The sequence below is a fragment of the Macaca nemestrina genome, chromosome 2 (genome assembly GCF_043159975.1).
Source record: "Macaca nemestrina isolate mMacNem1 chromosome 2, mMacNem.hap1, whole genome shotgun sequence".
NCBI classification, from domain to species: Eukaryota; Metazoa; Chordata; class Mammalia; order Primates; family Cercopithecidae; genus Macaca; species Macaca nemestrina.
The window spans coordinates 133,286,182-133,298,375 of NC_092126.1; the positions used below are offsets into that span (position 1 = coordinate 133,286,182).

Sequence of the window (12,194 nt, forward strand, 5' to 3'; positions counted from 1 at the left end):
GAAGGGCCTAAAAGTCGTATGTTGGGGATCAATTGTTATTCTGAAAAATTGGTAATTGCTACTGCAACCTAGTGTGCCTTCTGCACTTTTTCCAAATCTCTTTGAGAACTCCAGCCCTAACATCGATCCATCTTACTGGAGATCTTTTCTGATGTGAAATTAAAATGTTTCAGTGGGAGGCAAGACATGCAAAGGGGTAACTCCTGGAAGGTGCCCAGTTGTCACTGTAGCCTCTTTAGAGTTTTCTCCTAGGACAGTCATTTTGTTTATTAATTCTAAAAGGCCAAACACCAAGATGAGATGTTAATCTGAAAGGAAAAACTTCAAGACCTATTAAAGAATGACCACTGAGAAGGGTTTTTATAGATTGCAAATCACTTTCTCTTACATTTGACCTTGCAACATCTTCTAAAACTGGTTTGCCAATCTCTTCTTTTATGGATGAAGAAATGGAGGCTTCTAGGAACCAAGTGACATTCTCGGGATTGCACAGCTCTTCTTAGAAGGGCTGGGGATTTCAACTCTGAGTCTTATACCTTTAAATGCCACTGTAACTCTATACTGCCTCCCTGATGCCTCAAAACACTTTTAAAAAGAAGGAACACGTCCTACTGGAGCTAATCAGAGGAAAGGAACTAGAAGTACAAATGAACCACAACAGAGAGTTTTAAAATTCTCTTCCCGAAGTGAATTCCGGGAAGCTCGGGAAGGAGTCGACACTTGTACATCTTCAGTGCTGAAATGCTAGGAAAAACCTCATTTGAACTCCCAGTCAACTGAGTAATTAAAAGCAGAGAGCAACGACGCTGTCTGTAACTTTGTGCCTTTTTAAATTAACCGAATCTTTCAGTTGCTGCTTTAGATTAGAAGTGGCTACTTGGATAAAGGGGAAAGAGCCATTCAACTGATGAATAGTATTGTAAAAGTCCAGACTTTAGAAAAGGAACGCACAAGAACAATTTCTCCAATAACGTTTTCATTACAAAGCGAAGGAAAGTTCTTCCTCGTTGTTCCAATCCGAGGACAAGTTGATGTGTCCCAGCAGCCCAGGGAAGCATGCGGGCTGATAGGAAGTCCTTTTATTTTAAGACAGGCTCGAATGCTAAAACTTTCTCGTGCCAAAACCCTTGACTATCTTATTTTTAAAATAAGCACTCGGCGTGCCCTCGCAGATGTCTGAGCTGAGAGGTGGGAGTGACGGTAGAAGAGCAGTCTGTGTCCGTTCTTATTCATATTAAGTAGCCAATTCTGTACCCTTGAAGCAAGTGGGGAGAGAGGAGGGAGAGGAGCTGCTGACATTGACAATGAATCCAAACAGGAGTTGCACTAGCGGTGTCCACCACGTTGCCGCTCCCCCCGCTTAGCCTTCTGGGAGCTGTAGTTTTAGTGGTAGATGCTCCACAGGCGAGCTGGGAATGCCCCACCCGGGCCGAACTACAGATCCCAGGCGGCGCTCGGCCGCCGGCCCCTCCCGCCCGGGTAGGAGTGTAAACTCCCCGCGCTGGGGCGGGCGGCCGCGAGCCGGCGAGCGGGCAGAGCTCGGCGCTGCGCGGGGGCGCACGGCTCGAGGGACCCAGGCCCAGCTACCTTCCGTCCGCCCCCGGGCTCTATTCTCACTTTCCAGTAGTGGAAGGACGGGAAGCAGGAGCCATGCAGTCGGAATCGGGGATCGTGCCGGATTTCGAAGTCGGGGAGGAGTTTCATGAAGAGCCCAAAACCTATTACGAACTCAAAAGTCAACCGCTGAAGAGCAGGTGAGTGGTGACAGCTGGACAGAGGCGCAGCAGGCGGCTGGGGGCCACTGCGTCTGCCACTCTGGGGCGAGGAGAGCGGATCGCGGGAGCTCTGGGACAAGGACCCAGTGCCCTTGCCCCGGGGCAGAGGGCGAACTGCCCCCCGCAGTTGGGGGCCGCGCCCGCTCGGCCCAAGTGCGCCTTTAGGAGGCTCGGATGGAGCGCACTTCGGAGGGCGCTGTGGGTCGTCGGGGACGAAGCGTCCAGGCGCGGGGACCCTCGGCTGGGGATGCCAGCTGCTGAGACTGAGTGGGGGCTGGGGAACGATCTGGCGCGATGTGGGGGAGGAGGAGCGCCGGGCCGGGACGCTGTCCCGGTGGGATGGGGGAGAAAGTTCTAGTGAACCCCCTTTCTGAAGATCCCAGCGGGTTGAGGGCTCGGAGAGGGAAGCTTTGGGTGGGTTAGGATGCGACATTGGAGGGAAGCAATTAGTTAGCTTGGAGTCACCTCTTGGGAGTCCGGTCCCTGTGGGGAAATTAGTCCCTGGGCTCCTGCAGGTGAGGTTTCTCTGGGCTTCGCCTCTCACCTCCAGACCGCTGCAAGCGGGCGCGGGAGGGGCCAGGGCAGCGGTGGGCGTGTCCCCTAGTCCAAGTTAAACTCCCTGGAAATCCCATTCAAATCCAGGCCTTCACTGCAGAGGGGAAATGAGCCTTGGTCTTGGGGGTTACTGGGAGTGTACCCCGCTTGGCAGAGACACGTGTTTAATTCGCTGGGGACTTCAAAAACTTTTCAGGGGAGGAGTGAAGACATCCACTGCTGTGATGCCCCATCCCCTCTAGTGCCCACTTCCTTTGAGCCACCCTTTTTGCTGCCTCCATTCCCACTTGTCTGTCGAAATGGATTGGGTGTCTTCCGTTCTGTCTGTCCGGCTGGCACTCTGGACACCTCGTACTTCTCATTTACGGTGGTTACTAAAAGGGACATGGTCAATGGAGGCTGGAATAGCAGAGAAGGGTTTATTTACACCCCTCTAAGCTGTGAGCTGGGATAAGGCTATCATTGGAAGGATCCAGCAGGACTTCTGCACCCGGCTGTACCTTGCTGCCCTGCCCTTCGCTGTGGGTGGAGCCTGGGTGAACGGGCCTGGCCGGCAGGGTGGGAGAGGGTCCTGAAATGAGGGTGAGTGGAGCAGGGCAACTGAATGAGGAGCCAGGTGGTGTAATCTTGGCCTCTGGCGAGCACTGGGCTGATTCTTTTTCTAGTGGAAAGTGCAACCAGGTTTATTTCCTTCAGGGCTGTGGCAGGACTCTTTATCCCAGTTGGGGAAGAAAATCTGGGAACAGCGGACCTACTGACTGCCATTGCTGAAGAAGCCTCTTTGTAGATGCTTCATGGCAGATTGGAAGGAAACCGCCTAAGCAGTTCGACGGATAAAACCAGCCTTTAGTTGGTGGTTTTTCCTCATAATGGCTGTTTTGTGTGTGAGCATAGATTGTGTGTGTTGGGGGCTGGGGGTTTTGAGTAATATTGTGTGAAGGGTATTGTTGGTTATGCTCATCAGGGCTTTATCTGCATTCGGCTGAAGGGACCAGTGTTTTACTGGGCAGTCTCTGCTTTTGCTTCTATAAGCAAATGCTTACACGGCCAGAATGAGGGAATGAGTGTGTGTGTGGAATCCTGAAAGAAATAAATTAACCGGACTGTTTGGAACATTTCTGATGGTAGCTGATACATAACATTAAATCAGTTTGAGAGAGCGAGGAAAATACCATCTGGAAAAACCCAAATGAGTGCCGTGAAACTCATGTTGGACAATTTGGGCCTGTTCTTTTTCAGAGTCAGCAAAAAAGACTTGTAAGGGTGAACGTCCTCAGTAGCTAGCTAGCAGGCACGTGTAAGGAAAAATGTGGGTATGTGGGAAGAAATGGCTTCACACGTTAATGCTAGAAACAGGTGTGGGCCTGAACCAGCAGGGAAAGGAAGGCTAAATTAAAAAAGTTGTTGTAAAACTTGTATATGGAGCACACACATGCTCTTTGAAATAAACCAGTTAAATAAAATCTGTGAATAAATATATGGAGTTGGCAACATTTCTCTATACTGTTTTCCACAGTTGTCTAAGGTATTGTCGTCGACATCTGTTGTGTGACTTAAAAGGGCTACACATTGTTCAGGGCCTTCTCTCTCATTGCTTTTTGTCTTATGTCTTTGCTGGGGCACCTCACTTCTTATAAGTCTTTGTTGGAAAAAGTTGAAATTGGTATGTTAAGACTGCTGTAGCCGTTCTGCCTATCAACTGTCTTCTCTGGATTGTCCAGAGTAGTTAGAGTTGAAAATATGTCCAGAATCTGCCCGCTACCAACTCCTTTGCTACTACTTTGGTCCAAGCCACCATCAGCCCTTGCCTGGATTATTGCAGTAGTCTTTTAAACTGCAATGTCCACATTTAGTGAATTTTCAGTACAGTAGCCACAATGTTCCTGTTAAAACTGGTTCTCAATTGGAGGTGATTTTGCCCCCAGGGGTCATTTGACAGTGTCTGGAGACATTTGTGATTGTTACCATGGAAGGGATCATTATCCATCTCTAGTAGGTGGAGGCCAGGGATGCTGCTAAACATCTTACAGTGCACAGGACAGCCCCCACAACAAAGGATTGTCAGGTCCCAAATTGTTAATAGTGCTGAGGTCAAGCAACCCTGTGTTAAACATCAAGTCAGATCCTGTCATTCTCTGCTCAGAATCTGCCAATGGCTCCTAGTTTCTCCCAGTAAAATTCCAGGTTCTTAAGATGTCAGCCCTGACCTTCTCTCTTGTTGCTTGCCTCCTACCTCCCTCTGCTGCAGCCAGGCTGATCTCCTCACTGTTTTTGGAATACCCCAGGCCCTTCCACCACTGGGCATTTGTATATTGCACTTGCCTTGACCATCCTTTGCCCAGACAGCCCCAGTCCTCACTCCTCCACCAACCAGTAGGTGCCTGCCTCCAGGAGTCTTAAGAACATTAAGTGTGACATTGACTGTGGGAAAATATTGGCATGGTGCCTGGCACATAGTAAGTGCTCAGGAAATGTTAGCAGATGTTGTTCTTGTTATTTTCTTTACAGTTCTTTCTTTAAACATCATTCCCATCACACTGATAGTGTGACCCTTTTTGACCACAGCACTTGCAATTGCCATTCCTTCAAGGTCTCTGTCTTCCTTGTCCAGCTATATATTTTTTCCCATAGGGCTTGTATTATAATCTACTGTATAATTTTCCAATATGTTATGTTTAGTATATGTTTCTCCACGCTAGACTGCAAACTCCAAGGGAACAGGGTTTTCCGTTTGTTCCTTGCTCACTCTTGTGTCCCCAGAGCCTAGAACAAAGTTTCTCAACCTCAGTGCTATTGATATTTTGGGCCAGATAATTCCTTGTTGTGGATGGTTTTATGCGTTGCAGGATGTCCAGCAGCATCCCTGGCCTCTTCCTATTAGAGGCCAGTACTGCTGCCTCTATCAATTATGGCAACCAAAAATGTCTCTGGACATTGTCAGACGTCCCGTGGAGGGCAAAGTCACCCCCATTTGAGAACCAGTGGCTTAGAACAATGAGCGACACAATAAACATTTGTTTGAGTATGTGTTGCTTTCTTCCTTAATACCATAACCCACTCAAGGTAAGGCATTTGGTTTTTGTTTTTGCAATGAATATTGTGTTTCCTTTAAAATAGATACTTACTAGACTTTCTCCAAAGAGGAATTTATATATTGTTCATTGGGGCTTACCTCAGATACTCAAATCTTTCATGAGTAAGGACATGTTTCATTTCTAACCCAGACATCCTTGCCTTTAGGAATCTGAAGTTGCTGGATTTAGATTATGTGAATCTCATTTTGGTCATATTGGTGGTTAAGGCTGTGTCATGGGAAGACACACACTATGGGAAAAGGTTTTAATGAATTGTTTGCACGCTGTTTCCTCCAGTAAGGTTTGAGAAACCTTCGTGTGTTCTCCTGGGAACGAGATCTGAATGGTGGGTGGCAGAGGAAAAGCGCTGAATGTGTAGAGTGAGCCCAGAATTCACATAGGCATAGTCATGGCAGGGAAACAAATGTGAAACTGTTGAATGAGCTCCTGGGAGCAGAGGAAGTCTCTACAGGTCTTTTGGACCTAAAAACATTTTAAAACATAGTAGCATCTTTCAGGCTCATAGTCCTTTTGTTTGGTTTACTCAGTGCACATGGCTTTGTAGTTGTTAATGTCCTTTTCCTGGACAGACTTCACGGTTGTCTTAATTTAATTCCAATTTCTTCTTAAATCTTTAGTACTATTTAGACAGCTGTTATTACATTTTCTGCAAATTAGAAAAGGGAATGAAAGTGAGTATTAGGTTTATCATGGCTATACGGGATATAGCAGTGATCCCCAAGTGCTGATTCACAAAGGTGTGTGAACTTTTAAAGGTTCGGGGTGAAATGAGAAAGACAAAGACTGTTGTGTCACATACCTACATATATTTGGGTATAAGGCCGCTGCCATTTCTTGGACTTATGCTGAGATGTTTTTCTCCTGTCTTCATATTAAAAAATGCCCTTTCTTTGATGACATAATAATCCATTCTTGGCAAAACAAAACTGTCAATCGTTTTTTGATTTCTGAGAGTTTTCTTGATTTTTTATTTTTATTTTTTGGTCTGTCCACTCTGCAGGGAACCACTAGCATAGAGATAAAGAGCCTTGTTCTGGCATCAGTGTGTGTCCCTAACTAACTGGGTCACCTCGGGCAGTCTAGGTGACGTCTAGTTTCAGTTTCCTCATCTGGCAAATAGGGGCCTGCCTCCAGGAGTCTCAAGAATATAAGTGTTACATTGACTGTGGGAAAAATATTAGCATGGCGCCTGACACATAGTAAGTGCTCAGTAAATGTTAGCAGATGTTCTTGTTGTTATTTTCTTTATTACCTAGCAGTGAGCCTGGCATTTTGGAAGGTGTTTGCATTTGCTTGACTGTGGTTGTCTTCTCTAAGGCAAGTGTTATTATGCAGTACAGTTCTTTCAATGTTAGTAAATTCCTTTTTTGCTTTTCTTCTAATAAAGTGTTCAGATAAATATTTTGCACTTTATAGTTTTCATTTAATCATAACAATTCTTTTATACTAGTTAAAAAAACTGACAATTGTGACATTAGTGTATCTATAAAAATTCATGTTCAACACATATTTATTGAGTCCTAGTATGTGCACATTAATAACTAATAACGATGGGTCACATTTATTATGTACTACGTGTAAGCCCGTTCTAAGTGTTTCTATGTGTGTATAACATACTTAATCTTTGTGAAATCTGCATGAGGTGATCATAATAAATAAAAACAATAATGATATTAATTATAATTTTAAAAACAACACTTATCTAGTGCTTCCTATGTGCCAGGCACTATTCTGAATATTAACTCTGTTAATTCAACCCTGGGTGTATGTATTAGTTTATTATTCTCATTCTACAGAGAGGAAAACTGAGGTATGCCAAGTCGGTGGGGCCTGGATTTAAACTGAGGCCATATAACTGTAGCCACATGCTCGTGTCCTCTAGTCTGTACTATGCCTGGTTGATCGTGCAAAATTCAAAGATCCATCATACTGTGCCCTCCCTGTGTAGTGATGGAGAGAGAACTCATGGATCCAGCTAATTATACAAGGCAGAGTGTGGTCCCTGTGGCGGGGTGGGCATCAGCAATTGGGGGCATTTAATAGAGGAAGGGGATCTGGGGAGGCAGTTTTGTGGACAAATAGGAGTGTTTGAGTTTGGCCTTCAAGGTGAAACAATAGTCAAGTGTGTTTCTCTACACTATTAAATAAAATGTTAGACACCTTGGAGGGCATGATCCTAAGGTAGACGTTTAGGGTTTCCGTTTGCCTTTTAAACTTCTAACCTTTCTTTAAGCTCTTGTTTGTGGTCTCCAGGCACCTGATGATACCTCATGGTGGCAGAGAGGCTGCAATGCATGTGGACAAGTTGAGAGGGAGCCCCTGCTTAAGTGCTGTCTGTGGTCACTGCTTTGCCACTTAACCACTACATCTGTGTTCAAGATACTTAACTTCTTGGAGTCTCAATTTCTTTAAGCTGTAAAATGAGATCAATAGAACCCACCCTCTTAGGGTTGGTAGAACTTTTTTTGTTGTTGTTGTTTGAGACAGAATCTCGCTCTGTCGCCCAGGCTGGAGTGCAGTGGCGCAATCTCGGCTCACTGTAAGCTCCGCCTCCTGGGTTCACACCATTCTCCTGCCTCAGCCTCCTGAGTAGCTGGGACTACAGGCACCCGCCACCGCGCTCGGCTAATTTTTTGTATTTTTAGTAGAGACAGGGTTTCACCGTGGTCTCGATCTCCTGACCTTGTGATCCACCCGCCTCGGCCTCCCAAAGTGCTGGGATTACAGGCGTGAGCCACCATGCTGTGCCGGTAGAACTTTTAAAACTAAGCAAAAATGTATAAATATGTTTAGCATAGCACCTAGCACTGTTAGCAAATGAGATTAATTCCTCCTTTTCTAGTAGAATTTTAATATGATAGCAGTTTTTACCCTCCTGTTAAGAATAACTAAAACATATATAGAATCATGCATCCAAAACAAAGTAGACAAGATTGAGGTGCCTCAACCTGCAGATGTTCAAATCTAACTATGTAGATTGGTTTTGTAGTATGATTAGATGGAATGCTTGATTAAAGTGGGATTCTCAGTCTTGGTTTTGTTTGTTATTGGAGAGTTCCTTTTCACGATTACTACTATTTATAGATTTTATTTAAGTTGATGTATGTTTAATTCCCTTTGAGTTCTGCAGTGCAGTTTGCACAGGCTGATGTTTATATCTGCTCCAGTTGTGCAAGAAGTGGAAAATATCCTTTTTTTAGAACAGATCACATGTGCTTACTGTCAGGAATAGGACCTCAGTGTAAAAAAATGTATCTTGGGACAAATCAAACTTACTAAATTTCCCCCTCCAACTGCTTTGTTTTAGGACTGGCAGTATTAGGATAAATAATAGGAAAAAAAAAATCCTTGGCTACTTTTTTTTGTCATCTTTCAAGGACAATAAGTGAGAGTTTCATTTGTTTTGTGTGTGTGTGTGTGTATGTGTGTGTGTGTGTGAGGTATAAAATGTACTTTGCTGAGGGTTTGTCTAATCAGAATAAATTATAAAAATATGTTTGACTACACTCCAAGTATGCATTATTTGGAGAAAATAATCATGAAGACAGGTCGAAGATACTAAATGCAGTCACCACAAGCTTTTGATAATGTAAAGGCAAATTTGCAGTTTATAAGAAAGTTTTTGTGAGTCTAGTGAACATTGTGTACTCCGAGGATAGGAATTATACCAAGGGTTAAGTCTACATCTTTATTGAGACAAACGAGGTCGAGAAGACCCACAAGGAGGTCTGGGATCTCTGTTAAAATTTCTGCACCTCCCATTCTATTGCAAATGATCTTGGGAGGAGGACTAGGTTTGGCTTCTCAATGGTAAGCTTATTTCTCTAGCCCATTTCTACAGTGTGGCTTTCTTATTTCTTCACTTCATCTTTCCCTCCTGTGGCTTTGGATGCATGCTGTGAAGAGTAAAGAAGTATACCTTTAGAGTGTTCACCTGAGACCCCTGTCCTGGGATTCAGAGTGATGAAGCTTTTATCTTTAATGGCGGACATTTCTGGGGGCTTCTCAAGCACTGGGTGCTGAATGTCAGTCTCTGTGCTGGCCATAGGGATTCCCGTGGAGAAGCAGATGGGTTCCTTCTATCATGGTGCATACATCTTGGAGGTGGCGCACAGTTAGCAATGAACCAAATACATGAGCAAGATGAGTTTTGCTACCTGCTATGGAAATTAAACAGAGCATTATTGGTAGAATGTGCCTGTGAAAGAAGGGGGCTTTTTATTAGGTTGGATGACCAGGAATGACCTGTTGGAATAAGTGATTTTGAAGCAAGACTGAATATCTGACATAAAGGCACAAATCCAGACACCACCACTCACTAGTTCTGTGACTTCGGTCAAGTTACCCAACCTTTCTGAACTCCAATTCCCTCTTCTATAAAATGGAACAGTTGCTACCTTGCAAGGCTGCTGTGAAGATAAAAGGTAATGTTTGTAAAGCAGCTAATATTAGACTTGAGGCTTAGTAGGTGTTCAGGGCTACCCATAGGACTGAAGTTAATATATGAATAGTGGAAAAAGAAACACAGACATTAATCTTTGTTATAAGTGTTTATAACTTGGTCTTAAATGTTTTCCTAATGTTGAGTGAGTCAGAGATTCATGCTTGTCTTTATAAACCTAACCCTGGACTAAAAGAGGAGATGGGTCTTGTTATTTTTATTATCCTTTTTTCCTCTAGGATCATCCTACTTGATGTCATCCCTTGTTCTCCTGACTGTTGTTGTCCTGACATAATTCATGTCTGACCATAGTTTTTTGGGGCTGGATTTTTAATTACTTTTTTTGGTGTTAAGGAGAGGCCCAAGTAATTGAAGATTAAAAAGGAAAGCCTGAGATTGATTTCACAAAACATACACGCCCACCACGAACAAATAACCAGTGTAGAACTCCTGACTCCTAGTCCTGAGTTTCAGTCCTGACATCATGCTTCCTGTCCACTCTGTTGTGAAAATGTCAGTGTTGGTGCAGAAACAAAAAAGAAGAAGCTCTCCTCCCACATACCACCTCCAGTGTTCACCAACTTTGACATCCACAGGAAATGGCGTGTATTTAATTTGACCTCTTTAAAAACAATCTTCAAAGCATTTGGATTTTAGTAACTGTGTTCTTTGATTCAAGTACCCACGGAATGATTTCTTTCTTTCCTTCCTTCCTTCCTTCTTTCTTTCCTTCCTTCCTTCCTTCCTTCCTTCCTTCCTTCCTTCCTTTCTTCCTTCCTTCCTTTTTCTTTTCTTTTTTCTTTTCTTTCCTTTTCCTTTTTCCTTTTTCCTCTTTTCTTTTCTTTTCTTTTCTTTTCTTTTCTTTTCTTTTCTTTTCTTTTCTTTTCTTTTCTTTCTCACTCTTTTGCCCAGGCTGGAGTGCAGTGGCATGATCTTGGCTCACTGCAACCTCTGTAGAGGTTCAAGCGGTAGTCCTGCCTCAGCCTCCCAAGTAGTTGGAATTACAGATGTGTACCACCGTGCTTGAATAATTTTTTTGTATTTTTAGTAGAGGTGAGATTTCACCATGTTGGCTAGGCTGGTCTCGAACCCTTGACCTCAGATGATCCACCTGCCTTGGGCTCCCAAAGTGCTAGGATTACAGGCATGAGCCACGATGCCCGGCCAGAGTGATGACTTTCAAAAGGAAAAATCCTGGGTTGTGTGAGAGCAAATATTTTAAATCTAAATGCATGCCCTGTAGAGGGCACTGGTAGAATCCTGTCACATAAGAAATTGTGCCTCATTGAGCAATTTCAGGACGGCATCTGTGGTCTTCACCCTCTCCACCCTTGCCTGTTCTCCAAAGTGGGGTAACTTGCTGACTCATTCACACACATTCATCAGTTTTCCCATGTGATTAAGGGCATCATTGGAAAAGTGGTTGTCCCCACTGTTGGGAGAAAGCATAGCTTATATTTGTAGAGTAGGTTTCCTTCTGGGAAGGTTGACTTGCCTCAGTGGAAAGAAGACTTGAGGCAGAGAGGTTTCACTTAGCCTGGTGGCTGTGGTTATATATGAAATTATGAAATGACAGACAGGAATGCTATATTTACTTTGGTACCTTTACCATAAAATGTTCCTAAATACTAACTGGTTCTAGGAAGCATGTTTTTCAAAAATGTACGTTTGATTTTTACAGCTGGATATTTGAAATTCGGTGAAAGGAAATGCTCATGGAAATCCTAAAGATGATTTCCTTGTTTAACTCAGGACCTAGCTCAATCCTGGTGAAGGCTACCAGAGATCCTCACTGAGATGCAGCCACACTGTACCTCTTGCCTGCAGTGTGTCCTAAATTCGTAGCGATAGTGCTCTAAAACTGAGTTCATGAACCAACACACAAGTATGTCATTGGTCAAATTGTAACATTCCCTTCCATCAAAAGGACTAGGTATATTTTTGTCATTGTTTTGTTTTGTTTTTAGCATTTGAATTTTTTCAGCAAAAGGTGGAAAGGTATTATTTCAGTATTAGTTTTCCTCTGTTGTATTAGTGAGCCTGCATAGTTGCACCATCTAAATTTAGGATCCTGGCACCTTAACCAATAAGAACTCTTTGTAACTAATTCATAATGCTTTTGGCAGAGAGCGCCTAGAATAAACATTAAAATAGTGTTGGCCAGTTAAGGTCATTTACTTTCAAGGGAAGAGGGTGACCCCAAATATGCATTCTTGAAAATTCCATTTATTTATTTTTAAATGAAGACTTTACAATAGCTTATGTGAAGCAATACCTAAAAATATAAGCAACTGGCATGATTCCTGATCACATTCCAAATAAAAGTTT

At 43.6% G+C, this 12,194-nt stretch overlaps 1 protein-coding gene across 4 annotated transcripts in view; it reads left to right on the forward strand.

Annotated features, from left to right (window-relative positions):
• The first annotated feature begins 1,516 nt into the window (after positions 1-1,516).
• The window catches only part of LOC105479570 (melanocyte inducing transcription factor), a 224,152-nt gene continuing 213,474 nt past the window's right edge, over positions 1,517-12,194 (forward strand). For all 4 annotated transcript variants that reach the window (XM_071092073.1, XM_071092075.1, XM_071092074.1 and 1 more), the window contains exon 1: positions 1,517-1,754. In XM_071092073.1, the coding sequence (XP_070948174.1) occupies positions 1,651-1,754 (104 nt within the window). In that variant the 5' untranslated portion in view covers positions 1,517-1,650. The remainder of the gene's footprint in view (positions 1,755-12,194) is intronic.